Source organism: Vidua macroura, chromosome 6 (assembly GCF_024509145.1).
Source record: "Vidua macroura isolate BioBank_ID:100142 chromosome 6, ASM2450914v1, whole genome shotgun sequence".
NCBI lineage: Eukaryota > Metazoa > Chordata > Aves > Passeriformes > Viduidae > Vidua > Vidua macroura.
The window spans coordinates 52,951,345-52,976,550 of record NC_071576.1 but is presented as its reverse complement, the minus strand read 5'-3'; the positions used below and the strand labels follow the sequence as shown (position 1 = coordinate 52,976,550).

At 39.1% G+C, this 25,206-nt stretch overlaps 1 protein-coding gene across 1 annotated transcript in view; it reads left to right on the top strand.

Moving 5' to 3' along the window:
* LOC128809023 (uncharacterized protein DKFZp434B061-like) overlaps positions 1-25,206 on the top strand; it is a 49,463-nt gene that overhangs the window by 18,454 nt on the left and 5,803 nt on the right. Inside the window, exons 3-7 of the mRNA XM_053980717.1 lie at positions 435-717; positions 10,520-10,564; positions 12,841-12,905; positions 16,803-16,850; positions 23,440-23,553. Coding sequence (XP_053836692.1) covers positions 435-717; positions 10,520-10,564; positions 12,841-12,905; positions 16,803-16,850; positions 23,440-23,553 — 555 coding nt within the window. The remainder of the gene's footprint in view (positions 1-434; positions 718-10,519; positions 10,565-12,840; positions 12,906-16,802; positions 16,851-23,439; positions 23,554-25,206) is intronic.

Here is a 25,206-nt window from a genome sequence, read left to right as displayed (position 1 = left end):
TAATATTCGCAAAAGCCCATCATAAAATATGCATTTTTCACATACATATAATGAACAAAGACTGTTTGAAACTGTCTCAGATGACTGAAAGAAGGAATAAGAAGCTAGGGCTGCTAGACATGGCAATGGTAGCAGCTCCAGGATCAGGGACAGCAGCTGTGAACGGAGCTTCATGAGTTAAGAGTTAAATTTCTTCATAGCAACTTTTACGGGTCTAAGTTTTGGGTTTGTGATAAGAGCAGCGTTGATAACAGAGGGCTGTTTTAGACACCGCTGAGCAAGAAACGCTTGCGCTGCGTCCAGGCGCCTTCTGCTCCTGGGGGTGCACAAGCAGCTTGGAAGGGGACACAGGCGGGACAGCTGAACCCATATCACACATATCACAGACCTTGCTCTCAGGCACACTGCCTAATTTTTGGGGTTGTACCGTTCAGGCCAGGACAGCCCTCACGCCGCCGCCCTTCCGCCCGGAGGCACGGCCCCGCTCGGGCCCCGAGCGCCGCGCCCGCCCGGCGGCGGCTCCCGCCGCTCCCCGCCCGGCGCGGAGCCGCTCCGCCCCCGCGGGCAGTGCGCATGCATGGGGCGGCCGCGCCGCCCTGAGTCACCGCTCCGCTCCTCGGCCGCTCCCCGGCAGCGGCAGCGGCAAGGCGGCCACCATGAACCGCTTGGGGAAAAAAGCAAATGAGACCCTCATCGAGATGGCTCTGTCGGCGGACGGTAGGAGAGCGCGGGGAGGCGGGGGGGGAATCGTGGTTCTGTTCCGCCCTCGTCCCTCGGGGGACGAGGGACGGAGGTGAGCGTAGTGTGAGGGGTCTGGGGGGCTCTGGTTCCTCCCCAGGGTCTGTAGGCCGGCGTCTGTGAGATGGGGCTGATCTCGGGTGAATCCTGACCTCTCCCGCATCGAGTCTTTAATCCTTCGGCTTTCACTTGAGAAGAACAAAACCACTTTTCCATGGGCGTGATCGAGCTATGATTCGATCTTTGTAATCCGCAAATGAACCTAGAAAATGAAGGTTCTCGTATCAGCACCCTGCCAAGAACAAAAACTAGAGAATCCGCTTGATTTTTATCTGAAGAGACAGAGCAGATACAAAGGTCCCTCTGCCGGACAGCAAACTTTCAGCCTCCCTCGGAGCACCAGCTGGGATGGGGCGCTGGCTCCCAGGAGCTGAGGTTGCCCTTACAAGGAGGCTCCGAGCAGCCCGGGTCACCTCACTTCGGAAGGTGCGAGCAGCCTTCTTCCCCCTCGCCCCATCCCAGATGCGCTGGCACCCGTCAGCTTCGGATAGACCCTGCGGCAGGGGATGTGCAGCCAGCGGATTTGTGTCGAGGCCTTGCTTTTTAGCTGTAGCCATGGTACAGTTTCCAGTTCATGTCAGTGTGGTATGTCATTACTTATAATAAATGTGGTCCTATTAGGATTTTGTGAAATAACATGACGCAAGTGTGTGTTTATCAGCACCTCACCTGGCAACGTGAATCAACAGTCAGAAGTAAGAGAGCATGTTGATATTTTCAGAATGAGACTGTATAGGTTTTTTTTAAAAAAAAGGAAAATGGTGATCTAGAAAAATTTCTTTTTTTGGGAATAATGCCTTGTCATCAGTCCTAGAAGTGAAAATCTTAAAGCAGGAAAGAACCACTAAGTCCCAGTGTTGGCTTCTTGGGTTATCTGTTCTCCTTTACACTCCTTGACTGCACTGTCTCTTTTAGAAAAACATATATAGTGCCATTTTAAACACCTCGAGCACTAGCGGAAAATCATGATTTTCAAAATATTTGTCAGTCTTGTTTCAGAGAGGTATGATGGCAATATTGACTGTGAAATTATCCAAAAGAAGCTCTTTGTAGTGGCAGCAAGGAGGAGTGTCCAGCTGTGGGGAGGCAGGCGTTCACAGCAAGTGTCAGACGAAGGTTTGCCCTCTCTGGAAAGGCCTGATGGAGCTGGCAGGCTCCTTAGGAACCCGAGCAGATGGATATTACAGCCTCTTGGCCAGCGATTCTGTTCCAAAGGGGATGTGAGAGGCCTGAGTCATTGCCCATCCCACTGCCTGGGAGTGATGAAAAGTGCTAGGACTGAGCTGCTCTCTCCATGGGTTATTCTTCTGAAGTAGCTTGAGACTAAAAAATATTTACAGAACACACAAAATATTCCTATTTAGGGAATGATTCTATGAAGTCAGATTTGTGAACTTCATTCCACATTATTCAGTTTTCCCATGAGCTTTGTGGGTTTTTTTATAGTCTTAAATAGTGAATATAAGGAGATTTGAGGGGTTTCAGTGTTCAAGGATGGTTAAGAAGGATTTGGCATATAGTAGCACATAACTCTCCATACAAAATCATATTCTAATTCAGTTCAATTTTGTTAATTAACCACTTTTCTTAAAGAGAAACAAATTGAATATGGGGTGAAGTGAGTAGGCTTTTTAAAAGTTATGTTAATTTGTTGCCCAAAAGTCTCTCAAGGTTAAAAAGCCCCCAGAAAATTCCTTAAATTATTGTCTAGAAAAACTGACGGTATAGATATACTGCCAGTAGGACTTCTACATCTAAACATATGCTTTGTGCCTTTTAGGAAAAGCCTCTTAAGGCTCTGGGTGTCTGATGTGTACAGGAAGGGCCTGTGTAAGTCAATAGGAACAAGGCAGGAGAGAAAACATCTGTTACTTGTTTTCTTTAAAGACATGTTTGTATTTGGATAGTATGTGTGTATTTCCTTCTGGTTTACTACTGGTTTTCATTAAACTTGAATTCTGGGGAACAGATTATGGGGTGCAAAACTCTACCAGCAACAGAAAGTTGAACTTGCCTGTTTAGAGCTTGTATGCCAAAACTTTTACCTTGAAGGAAGCATCCTGGCTTCCTGCTGAATTACATCTGTGTGAGGTAAAAAATTCCAATTTTGTGTGTGTGATTTTGCTTCCTGTTGGAAGGTGTGTGTCATTTACCCGAAATATGAAAGTCTAAGAAAACTGAACTTGCACAATTGGAATGTAAGTATTAGAGGAAGAAGACTGTAATATATTGCTAGGATTATTTATGTTTACATTCACTTTCAGTAGCTTTTTTTTTCCCCAGCATGTTAAGGCTGCAGTAGCTGTGTTGTGGGATATATCCCAAGTCTGCCAGTTTTCTGGAAGTTTGCTGCTGGCTCCATGCCATGCTTTGAAGTATGCTGCCTGTATATGCATGGCTCCTCTTCCAGAACTTCCAGGAGCCTGGTTTGCACTCAAAACGCTCTAAGTGATCTTAATTGAAATGCTTACTTAGGTTGGTTGTCATCTTGCTTGTTTCCCTCTGCAAAAGGTGGAAAAACATTGGTGAAAGCCAATGGTGCTTGTGCCACAACAGTGCTTGTGCCAGTGTGTTGGCATCTTGCATTCAGGGCCAAATCCTGCTGTTATTTAATAAAATGATACTGAACTTATTTGATCAGAATTCATACCAGTAACATAAAATACAGGCCTCCGTTCAAAACCAGATCTGTCTCTAATTACTGTCACAGTGCATGTAGTAATTTCTGATCTATTTGTGGAAACGTTGAATGGGATATCGTGTTCCCACAGGCTTAAACCAAAGGGTTTGTTAAAAGGAAAGCTGTTTAGTAGTTTATTCCTAGGTAAGGAAATAAAAGCTCCAGGAAATTTAGACGTAGTTCATAATATAAAAGGCAGGGGAGAAAATATTCTCTCAGCCCAACCAATGTCTGGTTTCTGAGTGGAATTTCTTTACTGGCTGCCATGCGTCACTGCAGGGGCGCAGTGTAAATACAGGTTGTTTATTGGAAGCTAAACCTTTTTATAACAGAAAACCCCTGTTTATAGTAGGAAAACCTGCTTTTGGGAACTCATCTCAACAACTTGTATCATATCACTGTATAGCTGTGATGCTTTTAATGCAAAAAGGAAAATGTCAAGCCCATTCCACTGCAGCTGTTAAATATGGATTTTTCTCCAAAGATTGTGTTAGTTTAAAAAAAAAATTGCTCTTGGACAGCATTTTCATTTTAGGTGAGCACCCTGCATATGAGATTAAACTCACTGTCTGCAGTTCAGTGAATAGCAAAGGAAGGATTTAAATGCCATTTAAATCCAGTAGCAATTATGTGGGATATTCAGGCCACATTTTGGGAAGCTGGGAAAAACAGCTGGATTCATAGAATCGTTAAGGTTGAAAAAGACCTCTAAGATCCCTCAGGTGCTGAAGTGAGTGATGGTCCTGCCATCACAGGTGAAAGCATTTGAGTCTCTTTGTAACAATTTCACCTTCTCACTCAGAATATGAAAGAAAATGCTCTGCAGCTGTCTCTCCCTCACAATAGTTCCTGGAGGAATGGTTTGGTTCAGCGGGGGGCAGAGATTCCAGATTGTGAATGCCAAATAAACACCAAGAAAGCCACTAGCATCTCCTGGTGAAAGGCAGAGTGATGTTCTCTCAGTGATTCCCTCTCTATCAGTTTGCTGCTGAGGCATTGTCTGGTGTGCTGTGCTGTTCCCTACAGAAATAAACTGATAACTGTATTATCAAATGGAAATACACTTTAACCTTTATGTACAAAGACTTAATAATTACTGTGATACAAGGATAAGATACTAGGATAAGATAAAAGGCATTGAAGAAAATATCCTTCAAAAATCGTGCTTGTGAACTGTTGGCATATAATTTGTAAAAAAACCCCAAACAAGCGAACAAACAAAACCACCAAGAAACCAAATACCGTGTCTTCGTATTTTATATGTTTAAACCAATGAGTTGCATATGCACATGGAGGAGACAAATAGTCATCTAACCTAAACGTGTCATCAGGAAGGTATAGGTAATGTGAAAGTGTGATTAGATGTTAGAGGCGAGGTAATAATGCAGTGAACTTTTGCACTAGTTTTTATTGTGATCTGGAGATTGAACCAAAGAGCAGTGTAATTACCAGGTTGTTTTTTTATCTAGCAGTAATTTTATTATATTTGGTGATAGCTTTCTGTGTGCATATGTGTATAAATGCAGAAAGGGGAAGGAAGGTTCTTGTGTTGTATTGCTAGGGAGAGTTCTTGCAGTTATAACAATAGTTATGGAGGGATTTACTGTTATTTGCTGTGTGCTAAAGCTGAATAACATGTCATAAATTATTTATAGATGAAAATTTGTGTGTAGATACACATTGTGTAGCATTGTGTATTTTGTTGCAACAACTATATCATTTTGTGTTAGATTAAACACTGTGTGGGGGAGGAGGTGAGTCTATTGGGATTTGTTTACTTGAATTTTACTATATAGATATATGTTTTTTATTGAAACCTAGAGCTGTTGAAGCTGTGGTGTTCATGCCTTTATTCACCAGTGGCTCTCAGTGAGGACCAGTAGACATGGTGAAGTTCCAAACACATTTCTTTAGGAAGTGAGTATATCTTTGCATGAAGGGCAATCTTCTAACTGGAAATCCCAAGGCATTCTCAACTTCTTCACTAGGCTCAAAAGGGTAAATATGAAATTTGAGGCCTTTGGCAAGATAGCAGAACCCCAACAAACCATGTGGGTAGGACTCATGATGCAGATGGTTGTCCTTTCATTTGCTGTACTAGCCCTAAATTAGAAAGGGCCCTGTGGTTTGTTATTCAAAGGAGTTGTCTTAACTGTTGGGTAGGAAATCAGAAAGTCTATGTTTGCACAATTTATAGTGTGCTAGAAATACACCATGCCAACAAGTAATGGCATGCAGATGTGGATTTCAGGCCACTTGGTTCTTCAAACCACTTTGCCTACTTCAATTCTGTTAATTGACTGGTGCTTACATAAAAAAAGTTTAGGCAATGGAAGCCAGGGCCCATTGCCCTGATCATTTTCTTGATTGATAGGAGCAGTTTCTCTTTGGGATCAGTATAGGAATTCCAAAGATGGTCCATCATTTTTAAAGTAATTTGGACAAAAATGCCAATTCTTATAAGTCTTACAAGTCTTGCATTTGTTTATAAAACATCTTCCTCTACTGGTATATTTTTATGTTGTGTAATGTGAGAAAATTAAATACTTGGTGAATACAGTAGCAAAATTTATAATGATGCATTCCATTGGAAGCATAACCAGAAAAGTACTGAGTGAGGTAGAGCATAATGAACCAGAAGGAGCAAAAATTTGCCATTTAAATTGGCGGTTTGAAATTAAATGTCTGGATAACATGAAACTGAGGAATACCACCAGAGGACAGTAAACTTGAGATGATTTAAAAAAAATATATATTGCTGTATTTGCATCATTAGTTTCCTAGTTTATGTATCCCTTTTCATTTACAACATCTATAGAAGATCTTTCATACAAGGGTAGGAATGTAATGTGTGTGCACAGAATGAATAGTTCATTGGGCCCTCCACTAGTTTTGGATGCTTGTGTATTGCAAACGTGGAAAGAAATTGGAGACTCTGTTGCCTAAGGGTTTACATCAGAGATTGCAGTGGAAGTTGGAGAAATGCATTAATGAATGATGCTGTGAGGTGTTCATTGTGTCTCTGGACACACTAGGAAAGCAAGTTTGTGCCTAACACTTCTTGAAGTGCTGGTGGTTCCATTGGGCTGTGATGAAAAACATTCCTGCAGTTCCTCTTTCTTCATTGTACCTTGAAGGAGAGGCAAGAGCACCTGGCACTTTCACATATGTGCAAGGCCATTGCTGGAGCTGTTTGCTTGCCTCTGCAGTCAGATAGTGCTGATGAAATCCGGCCCAAATATATAAATACTCTTAAAGGCAAACAAGCACAGCCCTAGTGCTTCACGATTTGCCAGAGCTCCTGCAGTCTGGTGTTCCTACCATCCTGTTCTGCTGAGACTTATTTGGCATTCTAGTCCCTCATACTTGCATGCATGTAAATGCTGTGCAGTTTAAAAATACCTGACTTGGTCCATCTATTCCTAGTCTGGGCTTTCTTTTTTAACTGCATTTGAACCTGTTAATCAGTTTATGTGTGTCATTCTGCAGAACAATGATACCTGGGAGGTCTGAATGCTCACAGCAGGCTTTGAGTCTTGCCTGTGCTGGTACATAAAATATAGTGATGGTTATTACCTGAACTGCATTCAAATGCCATTCAAGTTCTCTTGTTACAACACTGTGTGGGTTTTTTTTGCTAAAAACAGATTTGCACAACTTATCTTTTTATTGAATGTATTCCCTTTTTTGCTATCCCAGTGGCTTTTAATCAAAAGGGGAGGTGGTTTTGTGGTTCTTTAAAAGGGAGGCAGCTGAAGGTAAACATCCCATTTTGATTTAAAATACCCAGTTACTATACTAGAGATTAGGACTTAGAACTATGTGTTTTTTCCAAATGCTGAATGCGATTTTCTTACTGTTAGGACCAGATTTCCAAGTATTGATGCCTATGTAAAATTCTTTTACTTCTGATGTGTTGATAAATACCTTTTCTCTGGAAGTACTTGTTTAATAATAAAACACATGAAGAAAATGAATATGTCAGTGAAGCAGCCTATACTTGAATACAATCTTCTTCTTTTTAAGGGACTAATAAGATTCTTTTAAAATATTTGCAATAGATTTTCTTGGATTCACTGAGAATGTTCTCATTGTTAAATAGTTTTGAATTTTTAGAAGCATCTCTGTGAGCGCATGCATCACCACTTCAGACATCATCTTAGGATTGAACCTTTGGCTCAGCAGCACAGTTACTATTCTTCAGACAATACCAGCTGGAGTAGTAACCTTATCTTGCTTTCTTACAAGTCAGCTCAGTGGGTTTCCAGTTCCCAGTGGCAACTCCATCCAGCTCTGGAGGATGTGATCAGTATGTGCATAAGTTTAGTTGATAAGTCATTGTCAAGCTGCTTTCCTTATATATGGAAGCACTTGCAATTCATTATGCTCACTTGGAGGAAGTGACTCATTTCTCTTTCATGTTGGCCAGGCCCGGTCATCGAATAATGTCAGGGGGTTTATTAAGATGGTAACTTCAAGACATCTAGGAAAAACGTTTTCTTTCATAGCATGTTAAAGATGAATGTTGGGAATTTTCTTCATAGTACAAAGTAGCTACTTCATAACAACTGCAGTGTAAGTTTCAGGATTTGTTAGGATTTTTCTTGGTTTATTTGTTTGTTTTCATTTTACCTGGACCATCAAAACTTTGCTCTAGGGATAGGCATGTGTATAAACTAATATGCCAGTGTGTCAGACATATGTCGAGCAGTGCCCATGGTCTGAAAGCTCCTTGCTTGGTTTTGTTGGCTGAAAAGGCTGCTGTTATTGTGTCTAAGAAAATTGTGGAAATGATTGAAAGCAGAATTTTGGAAACAATACTGAAGTAGCAGAATCAATAGTAATACTGTCTTACTGCTGCAAAACAATGCAGCTTATCAACACCTGCATGAGATTCCTGTCTGTGGCTTTTCCTTTGCTCTATCACAGGTCTTAAATGTGCAAATGCAGATGATTTTCTAGTTTTGGTAGCAAAACAAATTTTGATCCCTAAAAATGTCTCTTCATCTGCCACCTGATTTTGGAAGCACGATTTACATATGTAAATGTTTTTAGTGGTATAAACAAATCTGTTAAGAGCTGTACTTGGTGCAGATGAATCAGGGTTATAGAAGTTGGAAGAAAGGAAGGCTTAAAAGCCTTCTCTTGCTCTGTTTTCTGATGCAGAGTTGCTGTGAACTGTGCCAGACAGCAGCATCTGCACACCAGCTGCACCATGCCCAGCTGTACCTCAAGTGCAGCATCATCAGCCAAGCTTTTTTCTTTGCCATCTCCCAGCAGACTTGGACTTACTGAGGGTGCTGAAGTAAAAGGATTGTCATCTTCCAGGGAAATTGCAGGTTAGGTACAGTTAAAGGGGCTGGAGCATCCATGGCTGTGACTGTGCTAGTTATTATAAAAGCCAAGGATTTTTTCATTGGCTTTCGGAAGTGAGTGGCGCAGTCCAGCCACACCTGTATGGCTAAAATCCCTTCTCTCCCTAGCAAGGCATATTTCCCCATAATACTGTTTTGGTGACCAGACTCCAGTAACCTCCAGAGTGTGCTTCTTCTCCGTCTAGGAGAGTGCTGGGAGCTGAAAACGTTCTTCAAAGCTGAAACCATTCTTCAAAGTGCACCAACGGTTGAGTAAGAAGTCCTGTGGTTAGGTCTGTCCTGGGCTTTTACTTGCCTAGTCGAGGCACTACTGTTGTGGCCAGGACATGACCTGTGACAGGTTGCATTTCTCCCGGAGAAAGTGCAGTTCCTGCAGCTATTATCAGAAAACAGAGTCTGTGGGAGGCCTTGACTTACAATGCCATTGTTACTTTTTTGCAATAGCGCTGAACACATGTACTTTTACCTTTTCCTAACTCATCAGTTTTGCCATGAAGAAAAACAAAGTGATTTCGGCACTGTGAACAAATTTGAAGTATTGTAGAATTTCTGATTGTTTAATTGCACAAGAAGCCATTTTTTTATGCTTGTTACAGAAATCATAAGATTACAGTAATGAAAGGACCTGTTTTGTGAGTAAACTACTTATATTTTAAGAGATTCAATCAATCTTGATTATATTCTTCAGTCTTTAGTGCCAAATGTTCATTTGTGTTATGGGCTACTGTTGTTCTCGTCATTCAGGTCTGTAATTGAAGTAGAAATGGTCTGTAATTCTTATGGGTGGCATACCAAAAGTTTCTAAGTCGGTTGCCCTGCAGTTGGGTGTAGTTTGGGACAGCATATGTTTCCTCATACCGCAGAATTATAGGCCATAGGAAGGTTGCTTATTTACAGTAACGTGCACACTGCCAAGGCACATGTGTTTAAGGAGTTACACATAATAGCTGTGTGAAGATTTGTAAGGCTGTTGAAGACACCAGTTACACTGGGAAAGAGGCATTTCTTTCAGGCAGGATATGTGCACTCCCATGAAGGCCATTGATTTGAACAAATACTAGAATGCTACATTTCTAAAATAATTTAGTGAGGTTTAATAGTCATGGAGTTGTACTGGAGTTAGTTTTGAACAAAAAATATTTCAAAGAGTTTCTGCTATTTATACAAATTTTATAATAAAGGGCCACTTCATTTAGTAAGTGTCCTTGTTTGTTGTTTTTGGCGTGCAGATATTTCTAGATCTGTTTATATACATAAAAGCATGTAGTGTTGAAGAACAAGGACGTACCCTTAAATACGGAATTTTATCAGAATATTATTGTTTTACTCCCGTTTTTAGATATGAAGCAGTAATTTAATGAAGAATTTCAAAAGCATTTTCTTGACTAGTAGAAGCTGTTATGGTCCTCCCTGCCATTGATAAGGAAAAGTGGCATCCTTGTTTGTGTTGCTGAATAAGGTGCCTGGACAAAAAGGTGAATGTTGGTGTTCCAAGAGGAGCCTGCACCACGCTTTCTGTCTAGGTCACAGTGTCTGGTGTCCAGGGCTTATTCTTTTGCTTTATATAGTGGCTGTATTGTAAAGGATAGAGAAGAATTATGAAATGGGTTCATGTTAAAGTGAATTTTACTTCTGGTTCTTACTGAAGTGTTTTTTCCTTTCAAAGGTGACATTGCGATTCTCACCAAGTTCAAGCTGTCACATTCAGAAGGTATTGTACTAACCCGTGTTTTACCTTCCTCCCTTTTTCTGTTTCTTCTATGCTTTTTTTTTTTTTTTTTTTTCCTGCTTGGAGCCCCTTGCAAATCAGACTTCAGTTTATGTGAGTCACTGGTATCACATATGAGCCAGGCCTTTTGCAAGGTGATTTGCAAGTCAGTTGTTGGCTATCTGTTGGCAGCTCTCCTGGTTAAGATGTAATTGTGCATTTAGACTCACGGTGCTTGGTGCAGTTTTGGGATGAGGCCTCTTTACACCTTCCTACATGATTTGGGTGTGCATTGCTTGTGCTGCTCATGTTCAGGAATCTGATTACATGTTTTACAAGGAGTGGACATACTGAGTATGTTGCACTTTTCAGTTAATATATGTTTTGTGTTCTCTTTTCACTTTTACTTTATTGCTTGCTGCCCTAGGGTTATTCATGTTTATTCCACTGGAACAGATTTTTCAAGAGGATTTCCTTCCACAAGTTGCATAAGTAATCAGCTGTGGTACTGGGAAGCGCTTAAAATGTGGAACTCTCAATTACATTTGTTCTGAGGTTAGACTTTCACAATTACAGAGAGGATAAAATCCAGAACCACCACCCCCTCACCCCCCAAGGCTGTTATAGGCCATTGAATCTGTTGAAGTTCGCTCAGCAGTGTAGAAAATAGAGTTTTCCTGTTTCTGGCCTGGAATAGGAGAGTTGTGTGACAAAATATCTGGGTTTCTGCTCCTGGGCCCTGGGCTGGTACCTTTGGCCAAGTCTGCAGTAGCCACCTACTTCCCAGGGCTTTAGACAGCACAGGTAGCAGAGCGTAGTAGGGATGCTCCCATTCTTTACCCTGGTGTTCAGATTGTATCTCCTAATACAGCTTTTCCAGGTATAGTTTGCTTTAGCAGAATAGCATGCAACAGTGTTAACTGTCTTGGCATTCAGAAACGTATTTGTTGTATTTTGCATACCATTGCTTGGTTTCTCATCATATCATATGTATAGTTAAAAATTGCAGAGACCATTTTCTGTAAGTGAACTTTGAAGGAGAAAAAAAATTGTAGGAAACAAAATGCTCTCAAGCTGTACTGAAGTAGCTTATGATTGTATTTTTGAAGAACCACTTTATATCCTGCCTGGATGCAATTTTGACATCAAATATTTGCAGGTTACAAAAAGAAAAGCAGGCTTGTTTTATTGGCAGAAATAATGTAACTGTAGTTGTCTTGACAGTGGTCCAGTGTAAGTCTGTCCAGTCTAAGCTATACTCAGCAATGCTTCCTTAATGGAGAAAGAAGTAAGATGAATCCTCTTTTCTGAAAGAGAGAGACACCATTTTTCGGTATTTCTAGACACGGTCTAGATTTTGATCAGCTATTTTCAAAACTGCTTATCCTTTTCCAGTGGAGTGATTTAGTTGCCTGATTGAAGAGACTGGTCTGCCTAATCAGCAGAGATGGTTGTTTACAAAAACCTTCTTGGAGCAGGAGCCTAGCTTATGGGCTCAGAGTTGTTCTCCATAGGAAACTGGTGACAGTGTAAATTCAGAGGCACAAACCCAGCCAGTGTCTTGATCCAATTTAAGATTATGAAGGTACTGAATAGGATTTTCCCTTTAGCATTAACATTTTAGTAATAGTGTCTTTGGTGAAACGATTGTATTTGTGGGAAAGTCATGTTGGAATTCACTACTGTTGTTAAAATGAAGGCAGGTTTTTTTGTTTAGTTTATTTTATCAGTTGTTGTTTTGGAGCTGGGTTTTTTTTAGGGTTTGTTTTTTGAACAAGAAGATAAGTAATAAAGTTCATTTTACTATTCTTGATCCTGTTGTCATACCTCCCTTACATGGGTATTTGTAATCTTGAGGTTATGCATCATTGATTCCTTAGCAGAAAAACACACCCTAATTTGATCTCTAGCAAACACTTCCACAGGTAATTGGACTTGCATAACTAAGGCAGCAAAACTCTGAGTTGAAAGCCTCTTAGACCTAGCAGATATTTGAGGCAAGAAAGGGAAGTGATGAGAACAGATTTTTTTTTTCTGTCACAGTTAAAAATACGTTTCTGTGAATGCAAGGTTACACCAAGGTAGTACAGACTGAGTATATTGTGTCTTGCAGCATTTTTTCTCAAGCATTCTTGAAGATTTTATGTATTATGAGTATTATTTTCCATCCTTTACTTGTTCATAGTTCCATGCCTTCAAGGTCCACATCATTTTCAGATACAACAATATTTTTAAAAAAGGGATGTATTTATTTGAATCTCTTTTTCAATGTTCCTTAGGGGAAGAATGCAATGGACCTGAAACTATTTCAACTGCAGGATCAGAAATCCCGAGCAGCTCTGAGGTAAGGTACAGTACAAATGGTGTTAGTTAACGTCCTACTTGGTGGGAGGGAAGAATAGTTGTTGTGAAAAAGACAATTAGTTTTCAAAACTAATTAGATAGTCTTATACCTCCTTTTTATCCATGTAAACATTTTCTTCCTGTATTGTTTTGAAAGAGCAAAGCCACGAACATGACATGACACTCACTGAGTCTCAGAAGAGACTTACCAGTGTTAGTGCTACAACACAGTATTGGTAGAAAACAGTATGAGCTTAATGGTGTTTCCTGTATCAGTCTTGAAATGCGAATCATATGGTCTTTAAATGTTTTGACAGTTGGAAAAACATACTGTTTCTGCACAAACCAGGTACTTTGTTTTGTGCTGCGTATCACATTGCTGTCTTGCTGGGGAAGTCAAGGCACGCTAGAGTTACATGGCTCTGGGAACCTTGTGACAGTGCAGCAAGATTCATGAGAAAGCAAAGGAAGATTTGAGTTACTAGAGTACCTCGTTATGTGCAACATGAAAAGCATCATCAGCTACAAATTTTTTCACGATGCCTCATTGGTTAATATGTACAGTACACAGTGTCTTGAAGAGGTATCCGTGTGGCCAGTATTCAGTTGAGAAACTGGTTCAAAATGAATATTGAAAATATGTCATCTTTACATTGGTATTTTACATTCATTCCTATTGTCTGATTTCTTTATTGTTGTTACATGCTTAGAGGAATGTAGGAAGTTTTAGACAGGAAAAGAAACAGTTGTTCTGTTGTCTCATACTGGCTATGAGCACTGATCAAAAATTATGTCCGTTGAATTGAGTGTTGAAAAACTGCAGCTGTTCTGCTGAGCTTCTTAAAAGTAAAACATGTCCTCAGCATCTTCTGAGGACCAAATCTGGAGATGATCACACAAAGACAGAACTCAGAAGGGCTTCCTAGATTACACAGATCTTTGTCTTCTTAGAACATTCAGCCATATCATCCCAATGTTTTAATAAATTTACCAGTTCCATTTTAAAACTTGTTCATATGTTCACCCTATTCCTTTCTGTTGTAGGAGTTGTAATCATCTTTTTCTCCAGGAAAATTTTCAGTGAACGGCCATATCAAATGCTTCACTGAATAATGACCATCATAGCATGATAAGCTGATTCTGAGCTACTTACTAGAGTCTCTGAGTGGATGGAGATGACCTATTTCACCAAAGCTTGGAAAAAGTCAGTTCCTGACTTTTTGACATATGAAAAGGCAGGAAGCATGGGAGAAAGAGTGCAACATGTGTCCTATATGTAGGGAAATGGGATTTGAACCTTGTTTGAAGGATGAAAGATTCATGATGGGGTGGGAAAGGAGGAGGCTTTGATCTTCACATTCATGTCTGGGAAAAATTTATCTGGTTATCCTCTCAAAAATCTCTCCTTGGTGACTTCATGCAGCCTTGTCTCTTATTCTCTACTTACATGTTTCCTTACATAATTATTTTTCTTTATACTTCATTATTAAAGATCACAAAGTATTGTGATTGTCATATTAGCAATATCAGTAAGTAGTTGGTAACTTGGGGGCTTTGTTTTGTTGTTATCCTTGTTCCCTCTGAGATGGCTTGTTTGGCCTTAGTTTGTTTCCGCAAATCAGGTGGTTATCTGATGTTTGCTTACATTTAAATTAGTACTTTTCTGTGCTTTACCCTGTCCTACCCAATGAACCCTAACACATTGTCATTTATCTGATTTTTGCTTTCCGTGCATTAGCCTGACATGAAGTTACAGTTACTCTTGATCTTCTTGCTGTACACAGACTTTGGCATATCATGAAAAAGCAGTGTGTTTCTATCAGAGTGCTTGAAATGTGCAGGAGCAGGTATGAGCACCAGTTTAAAAATAGTTAATCCTAATTACTTGAGCTAATTAATTTCTGACTGTTATACTGAGCAGGGTAAGATCCCATGACTAACAGGAAAGCATTTAAGAGAATGCATAGGAAAGTACAAAGGCCTTTGCCAGCTGTGTGTCTTTACCTTACAACTTTGTGTTTCACTAGATGTAGTAAAATTATGTCTGTGAGTGAAGCAGTGTGGGCAGTAAGGACCTGTGGGTGGCTAAAGCCTGTATTTCCATCTATCCATGGAGGAGGTGGTGAGCAGTGGGTGGGAGGAGTAGGGGATGGAGAGGCTGGGTAAAAGCAGATGGAAGGGTACCAGGGTGGATGGAGGGGAATGTGTGCAGTGGAGAGGTCAGGAGCTGTAGGGCAGCATTGAAAAGCAAGGCTGTGCTTTCATTGGTGTTAAGTTTGTACAGTGCTTTCCATGGCAAGTATTTACGGTGTATAATTGGAGAAAATCTTCCCACTGAAGTGTCTCAGCCCTTAGTTCTCTACTAGAGTGCAAATTTTTCCAGTAGCATCAGTGACAGGAGGATTAGACCTGTAAACCCAGTTCAGACTATCTTACGGTAAGAGCACAGTGCAGCTATTTATAGTTGCACTATTTCTCGGGGGATTCCTTGCCAAAAACCAGATCAATCTTTCTGTTTATTTTACTGCATTCTGAAGAGGACATTTTTGACTTAATTAGATAAGCAAATACCCAGACATGGCATCATTCAAAAAGAATGTAAAGATGTGTGTATGTATTACTTGATGTGTAACCAGGACAGGAATGGACCTTAGTGATTTCTTGCAAGAAAAATTGTAATAAAAGTGAAAAATATTATTTAAAAAATTATAGAGAGTAATTTATGAAAATTGGATTTGGGGTAATAAACTTCCTGAAATTTTACAACTCTAAACCAGTAAATGGTTAAACAATAATAATAAAATGCTGTTAGTATTCTGCTTCTATTGAAAGTTAATTTAATTCCACAGAGAGCTATTGCGTTTTCATAATGGACTTGCAGTGTTTGGTTGCACTATTTAAATGTGTCTGTGGTTTATATTCAAAGCACACAAAAGCAAGACAGAAGTGTGGTAAGATATTGACTAACAGAATTAGATACAGAGAAACTGCTGAGGTATTCTAAGCCATTATTCATTCCAATAGCAGCAGCTGATCTCAAAACCCATCACTGCTGCAAGGCCACAGTGGTGGGCCAGGACCCCAGAGAGCTGATGGCCATGTGTGTAGGATGGCTGTGCTCTGCAGAGGATCTGCTCTTGGTGTTCCTGTCTGTCACACCTGTGTGGAGTCTGGCCTGAGGATGTTGCAGCAGCCTCCACATTAACATACAGGAAAACAATGAGCCCCCAGCTCTTGTGCAATTAAAATTAGGGTAGGGCCTCACTGGGTGCGGATCAGAACTGGAAGCTGGGAAGCCCTTACTGGTCTCATTAGGTATAACTGCAATTACTGGTACCAATTTACCTTGTGTACACTGTGAGATTAAGGATTTGTCTCACTGCATTTGTTTCCTTTCAGTGTACACTGTATAATTGCAGTTTGTAGTTAAAAAATAGCCAAGTAAGGGGCAGCACTTTTTTTTTTTTTTGAATGCCCAGTCGTCTATGCTGTGTACATTTTCTCTCTTTGGGATCAAAATAAATAAGAGTACTATTAACAGTTGTTCTTCAGTTTATAAATGGTAATCTGTACCAACTTGTTTAGCCTGTATTTTTTCTAATGGAAATTATGAGAAACACTGCTTAACTCTTATCAAAAATTGCAATTATTACTGCTTAAAAATCAGTATGGACCATGTAAAAGTTGGTACTGTAGGCTAGAGACCAACCTGCCCTGCAGAACAGAGGTTGGTTTAAGCTCTATCTCGACTGAAAGCACATGTATCACTTAGAAGAGCTTTTCAGCAACTTACACCAGGAACCACACTGTTTCTTCTGAATTAGCCTTGACTTTTAAATCTGAATTAGCCTTTGCATCATTGCTAACGACATTGTTTTTCCCGTGATGCCACTGGCAGGGCCTAAACAGCACTGAGACTACTTTACTCATCCCTGAACATCAAGTGGTAAGCAGTAAGAAGTATTCATGCTTCCTTGCATGAATTTGTGTGGCGTCTTCTCTTACAGTATGCCAAAACATCCCTCACCAGAAAATTTTCCAGTTTCAAGGATGCCATCCTTCTAAAACCAGTTTTTTCTAGTTGATAAAAATGAACGTGGTTTTGCTTTTATTCCTAGAGATGACTTAAGAGATAAATTCAAATAAATCAGAAGGATAATAGACAAAATTGAAAAGTTGAGATTGGTGGAGAAAACTGGAAAGTTTGCTTTTTTTATCATTGTTTTGGTTTGATGGGATATAGGATGTATTCTGACTCTGGTGTTATTAACAAACGTGGGATTCCTTTTTATCATGATGACCTGAGGGTTCTGTGAGTCAGCATGATACTTTAAAATGTTTTAAAGAGCAAGAAACAAACACTGACATCATTTGAAATATATTGCCTCTCTTTTTTATTGTAGTAAATAATAAGGAAAGGCTCAGGATAGCCACTTACTGAAATTCACAGACAAGATAACTATATAAATTCTCAAATATACCAGAAAACTTAAAATAATCTTTATTGTTTTATGGATAAAAAGTAAAAAAGTTGTTTAAAATAACTGAAGAAGTACATGCTGAGGTGTATTAAAACTGTCTGCTTGCTCACTTTGGGCTCTGGTGTCTTCCATTAACACATACGCTCTCCTAGCTTACTTTTTATTTTTCTTGGTTCTGTTCTTGTTTAATGTATTCTTTTATCCTGAGAGGCTTTTTATGTGCATTTATATTTCAGTGCAAATACCTTGGTGTCTTAAAGTGCTTTGAAATGCATGTTTTCAAGCTTTCAGATTTTAATGTGGTTCAGAATTGAAACATGAGTGAAGGTGAAAAAAGCATCATGTAGCAAGTTTTAGCTACAAGAAATACATGGGATTTTGTGTTTCTTTGAATGGGAAAGGCTATAGTTTTGTACTCAACCTTATAGCCTGCATGAAGTATAACTGGAAATTGGGATGGGTGGTGTTAAGAGTGTTAATACATGTCTTCAAAGTGAGTAAGCTCTTCAGTTGCATAGATTCCTTCAAGGAAGAATAATGATGAGGACTTCATGGGAAGGGTCTCTGGTAAAGTGGGAACAGAAATATGCCATTTTGATTTTCAGGAGAGTTACCTGTATATTTGTGTATGTTCTGTAAATGTATTTCCAGGAACATTTTACTTTTGGAAATATATTTCTATTACTTAGATATATATTTATAAAGTTATGTTTAAGTTCATATATTTGTATAAATATATATATTAATATTCAGCATAGCAGCACTTAAAGCCATGTGTTTTTCCTGTAGCATGTTTTAATTCAGTGAAAAGGAGGAGTATAGAAATATTCCATGCAAACTGGGGATCTAAGTGAAGGTGATAACTTTGTTTTTAAGTCATTGAATGTTTCCTACCCTTTCAGTTATGGAGACATTTCTTGTATTTTGATTCAGCTTTCAAGCCTTATATTTTTGTCCATTTTTGTATTCTGAAAGTTTTTCTACCATAGATTGCTAATTCATAAATTACCTAGTTGTGTTTTAATGTAGTTCTTTGGGGTTTTTACACTGTCTGTTTTACATCTAACTTGCTGTGTGATTATCAAAGGTATGCAGTTAATAAAATAAATATTTTGTTTGCAGACTGTGTCTTTTAAGCCAGCAAAATGTTATAAATCAGTTTAATGCTGTAGTTTCAGGTAGTTTTTTTGCCTGGTAATGTACAACTATGATAATGTAATTCCTTGATATGCTGATGGGGGATCATAAAAACCATTCCATGGTATTAATATAACATTTAGTCTTTCTTGTTAGTCACAGCCAGAGGTGCTTCCCTGTGCTGCAATTAATGGAACTAATGGGTTCCTTCATCTCTACTTGGTATTGGTTACGCTTTGTTACTGAAAATGCTGCTCTAAGCCACCTTCCCACAAAAAAGATACAAGATACAAAAGCAGAAGGGGAAGGGTGCTCTGGTCAACCTGCAGTCCCTGCTCTGTGGGGTTGGACACTTGGGAAACCTTAAGGTCCGAGGCACTGGATTTGGGAAGGGTGTTTCCGAACATAAGGAACTTGCAGTTTTCTGGCTGAATAATAATGCAAAAAGTATTGTTCTAGGACAAGTTTCCCTGTCTTTGAGGTGTGTGCATAGAGCGGGCTGGGATATTTAGTAGCAGAGTGTATTTGGAGGAAGCTCCTGCCAAGGTGAGGGCTGTGCTAAGTGACCTGAAAGGATACCTTTCCTGTTGGATGGATAACCAGAAATAGAAATCCCTCAAAGTCCTATAAAAACACACAGGATTAAATAATTCAGGTATAATCTGCAAAGCATCTTTGTGTTTTGGGTTCTGTAATATCACTAACCCATCATGGGTCGCTGCGCACACTGCCCAAGGCCCACTGTCAGTGTGCCAGGGGGGCAAGTGAGGCCACAGAGGCATTTAGAACGGTGCCTGTGGCTCAGCTTCAGCCCGCAGTCGTTCCTCTGAAGCACTCTCTGTGCCAGTGTTGGTGGTTACTGCCACTTCCAGCAGCTGCTTTACCTCTCCAGCTCCCTGTGCCCGACTGTTTGCCTTGGCCCTGGAGAAGTGTCTCAGAGGCACCTGTGGAGTGGGGCGGCCAAGGACTCCTCAGCAAGCATTCAGCAGCGCTGAATGGCAAGTCTAGGTGGATCTGGATGTCATGTGGGGTTGCCAGCCAGCATTTACACACCGTGCCCAAGCCAGTCTGGGCAGAATGAACCATGGGCTCTTACATTCTTACTTCATCTTGAGCTGTGCTTTGTTTCCTTGCTGACATCTTGGTCTCTCCTGTCACCTGTCCTGTTGAGTCAGGGTTTCCTACTGCAGGGCTTTGGATTGTGTCTGAGGTGAGTATTGCAAGCCTAGGTACTTGGAGGGTTGTTTGGTTGGACATGGTCCAATACTCCAGCCTCTGCTGGGTGTCTAGAGAGAAAGCATCAAATATAGAATAACTATAACTCTTGATAGAATACCATATGAATCCTGTTAGTTTGCACTTAAGCCACATGAAAAAAAAAAATTATCTCTTCATGATAGACCATTACAGCATTCAATTAGCACATGTGTCTGCAAGCTGAGTGGTCACAGTTCTTAGAGAGATAACTAGACTAATGAGTCTGGAAAGCTATTACAGGATAACAGGAGGGCATTGTTTGTGTTTTGAACAGGTGGGTTTTGGAACTTGCTTTGTAGTTGATGGATTTATTTGACATTTTGAAAGCCGTGGTAATTGCTGAATGTTTGCAGTAATGTGATTGCATAGGATCCTACAGTGAACTTGGATTGGAGGGGACCTCTGGATGGCTGACCTCCTACTCAAGGCAGTGCTGGCTTCAAACGTAGATCAGGTTGCACAGTCAGTGCAGATCAGTCCTGGCCTAGCATAATCAGGCTGTGTTATCTCTGAGGATGGAGATTAGCAGTACACTCTGTTGTACCCATCCCCACTCAACCACAGCCTCTCATCCAGTAGGAATTTCTCCTGTTATCACTTGTGGTTGTTGCTTCTGGAGTTTTCACCATATGCCTCAGGGCCCCATCTCTTCTGTAGTTCCGCACTGGGTGTAACTTAATCAGTAAAAAGCTTCAGCTTGCTATCTGTACTGTTTTGGGAAGTTTTAATTTGGTTACTTGTATTTCAGGAAGAAGACATTTCAGAATGTTTTCTGTGATGAGGTGTACCTTCATTTAATGAGTGCAGGTTGTTGAGGATCACTAACTGCATTTATGCCGTTCTGGAAAGAGCTGTTAAGAAATAAGATGTACAGATGTTTAATGATTCACTGATAGAATCAATGCAAATTACAAACTTTTTATATACATTAAATTTGTAGGCACACATGTATGCACAAACTTTCGTGAATGTGCAAGACTGATCTTGTTCTCCTTGTGAAATCCAAATGCAGCAAAATGGAAAGGAATAATTTATGGGTTAATAAGCAGGCCTGTCACTATCCACAATGAATAATCCTATGTCTCAAAGGATAATCCCCAGAAAGAGAAAGAAGTGATAAGTATTCCCCTTCTAAAAGGAGATCTGACAATGACTACTGCATCTTTTTAAATTGGTAGTCAGACCTTTAATTGCTGAGGATTCTGATACATCTTAGAAAACGACCAAATTCTGATGGCAGTAAAGATAAAATACTTCTTCAGTTGTATTGAATAATCTAATTATAACTATGCAACCCAAACAATTTGGGGTGCTCTTTTGGCAGGAGCTTTTTTTTTTTTGAAGTAAATATTGCTTATTGTTTTATTTCTTCTTTGTGTATATGAATTTAGTGCACTAGAACAATTTCTGTGCTTGTGAAGTCACTGTCTTTTTTAAATCAGTGGTTGGGACAATTGCTAACATTGTAAGTTGTTAGAATGCACTTTGGGGTTTACTTATTGTAATGCTGAATAATTACAGTACTGTTGATTCTATACAGATGTTAGCGTGGTTCTATGCACTGTTTTAACTTGATTAACTTAGTATCTGAACTTGCAGTTTGCATGTAGTTGCAATTATATTTGCAAAGAAAGACCTAAACCTCTAAGTAAAAATAGAATAGAAAAATGCTTTTTCTTTTTGGCTTTTGGATTCCATGATTTTTGTGAACCATTTAATCATGAAAGATGATGTTCTGCATTTGGAAGCAAAAGCATTTCTGAGGTAGCTGTCCTGATTTCAGCCATACAAAGTAGTCTAATTGATCTGCTGTAGCTATTTCTCAAGAAATACATTAAAACCTTAACAGAATTGCTGAAGAGGAAAGGCAAAGAACAGATGGCAGCATTTTCAGGAAATAATTTCTTTTAGCTTTTTTTGTGCTGCATTGATTTGTAACGGAGTTTTGTACCTCCCCAAGGGCTAGGATCAGAACACAGGAGTTCTCGATAATGCATGGCTGCTTCAAGTGTCTAATTTCAGCAGTTACTAGTGTGTCTAATGAAGATGCATAAAGTTGTGCACCAATAGGATTTTCAATTATTTTTATTTATTTTCAGCCTATTTAAAGATAAACACATGAATTATGTGGCTATTATTGCTTGTAATTTTGTCAGCTCTGGAATTACATGCTTGCCATTTGTTGTTTTATGTCCCAGTTGGTCCAACCAAACACGAGCATTACAGAAACATGCGTGCACTATGCATGAGCCAGTGTTTTGGTACCTTTGCTCTACACTCAAAACCACTTTCTGACTACTCTTTTTAAAATCTGCTGAAGTATCCAAATGATAGCAAGTAGTATTATAGAAATCATTGTCTTAAAACATTTTTACTGTCCAAATGGGTTTCCAACCCAGCTTTGCCTTTAATAAAAAAGACATGATAGTCATATTATTTGTGGATGCTTGTGTTTTTCTGATGTTTGGAGGCTTTTCCTAGCTTTAAAGGACATGGATTTCTTGCTCACTGTAGTTGGGGTGTACGTGCTTGAAGCAGTTCGTTCTTGGAGAGAAACAGTGGGCCTGCTAACTACTTGTTGGTTATTCCAGCAGAGTGGAAGGAAGTATAATCTGTTCCTGAAGCGACGTCTCAGGGTAAAGCAGTGATCAGTGCTATTGCAAGTGGTTTGGATGCTGCAGTAATAACATGCTTCACTGTGTGGCGCCTTCTGTTAACTGGTAGCAAGGTTCACAGTTACAAATAAATATCCTGTGCTTTCTCAGGGAACACATGCTTCCTTGCATGGTATGAGAGGGAAAAAATAGAGACATAATACTCTGTTTTGTTCCTACTCGAATAAAATAAAACCCCAATTCAGCCCTATACAAATACACTTTTGCTGATAGGTTGAAAACGTAACAACAACCTTACTTAGCACAGAGATACATTTAAACTAGAATATTCACTTCCTTGGAAAGCACTTTGCTGTATGTCTTGTATGTGATTTGATAGAGCTGAATATTGGTATGATAACAAACAATATTACCTAATGAGTTAACTTCCCTAGGAGAGTGGGGTCACAGGCTTTTATTTGCCTAACATTAATTACTGTGGCCTGCTAGTGAAAAAGGTGGATGTTGTTACTAGGACATTCTAGCATGTTGGGAAATTAAAATATGACCTTTAATAGATCAATTGGAATACTAATTACCCTGTTACATTGATATCTTTTATTAGGTGTATTTTTTCCCATGAAAGTAAATACTCAATGTTGAAACATCACCTCTGTATTTTTGTGAGCTATATTTATGTATGGTCATTTCTGGGACATATGTCTCTGTGGTGATTGATGTAGTGAATGTTGTTATGTAGAGGAAAATGCATGGAGTTTACATTTTGCTACCTGCTTCAAGTATTCACAAGTATTGCTACACTAACATATATATATATTTATTTTTCCTGTACCAGTTATTTACATGTAATGCTTGTGGACATATGCAGTTAATTTTGAAATTACTTAAACTAGATGTAGCCCTTGGTAAAACATGCCCAAATACATCTTCAGCTGTAAAGAAACTGAAGAACTGTGTTAATATGGGGGAACTTCTTTGCCTTTTGTGATATTTTAGAGAAGCAGCAGTGCTTTTTCTTTTATTCATATGCTTGTATTTTCTACAGATTGATAAAAGACATCAAAGCAAAGATTCTATTTTCTTCAGGGATGGTGTCAGGAGAATTGATTTTGTTCTCTCCTATGTGGATGATCTTAATAAGGAATGGGAAAAAAAGTTGGTAAGTGTGTCTTTTTGAAGCCCTCTGAATTTTTATTTATAATAAGATGAATATCAGTTACTAACCCTTTCAGATCACTAGACTCATCTGGAATAGAATTTGCCAAAAAAATCTATAGCAATTCCATATATGAACATTTCTGTGTAATTTACTGTTGTTTGTCAGGATCCATTTTATTAGATTCTTGTGTCTATGTTTATTGAATTGATCACTCTTCATTACTTATGCTGAGCAATATATTATACAGTGGAGCAAAGCAATCCAAATTATTTTGCTTCTTCATTTAACAGTCTAGCTAAGACTTTGGAGAAATATTTGTAAATACTCGCACCTGTAAATCCTTTCAAATGAAGGAGGATTATTCTTCTAAATAAGCAGATGTCATCCAAACAAGATTTAGCAATGACTAATTTTTCATACCCTTTGACTGTAGTTAGAGGAGAAATAGATTCTTAGCTCCAAGACTCAATGCAGTTTTCCTTTCATACTTTTGAGACTCTTTTCTTAAAATATACTCTGAGTAACACGAACACAGCATGTTTTCCTGGAGCTTTTCCCTGTGTTTGACCCACTGTCTACATATGCATGTTCATTCTTCTAGAAGAATATTTAAAGTGGCTTTGAGAAGACTCCTCCTATGTAACAGAGCACAAAAACAAACTTTCTCTAAAATTCCAGTTAGTGATTATCCTTGAACTTGCCAGCAAGACCCAGTTGCCTGAATGGTAATAATAGGTCAGATGGAATCAGTTAATGACACCTGTTTGTTAAATGCTCACACTGACACATGAGGTCTCACTTGGCTAACATAAATTCAAGCTATATAAAAAATCCAGTGCAATGAGAGGCAATCAAGACAACAAATTTTATATAAAGCACAATATTTAAAAAAATAAGGATTTAAATTTGTTTTTTTCTCTGTATTCGCTACCTTCTTTCAGAGTCAGAAGAGGTTACATTTACAAACTAGTCTCTCCACTATATAATTCCAAAGTATATTCATGATCAAAAAAAAATGTAAAAAGGAGAGAGACACTAAAAAATTACATTCTCAAGTAATCTTATTATTCTGAAAAATAAGGATATCTGAAAAAAACTAATTACACCAATGCTTATGACAAAATCATGATCAAAACTATTGGTCTTTGAAGCAAAGAACAGTTACAATCTTTATCTTGTAATATTGAAGTATTTCATAATTAAAAATTCAAATTTTCTTTGGAAAAATACTGCGAGATTAGGCTGTTAAAAAAATTGCATATTGCTTTCATTCTTTTATGAAGAAAATACTGTTTTCATTAAGAACTTCTGCTGCCTGTCCTTGCATCCAAATACAATCCAACATAGAACACAGCCCCTCTATACTACTCCTATTACGTTAAAAAAATCCAAAAATTTGTCATGTCTCTGTTTGATGCTTTTCCCAGATTAAGCATCTCAGTCAGCTTTGCTCAGCTAGCCACATTGCAAGGATTTTCTTGGGAGACCAGGTTATTTGATAACTGTGATACCATAGGTTTATATACAAGCATACTTTTTCAAACTCACCCTGACTCTTTGTCAGGCTGTAGTCCTTGCTAGATGCCTTCTTCTCCCCTGAAGCAAAATGCATTTCAAAAAGGAAGAGAAGGCCACTCAATGTAGGGAGAAGAA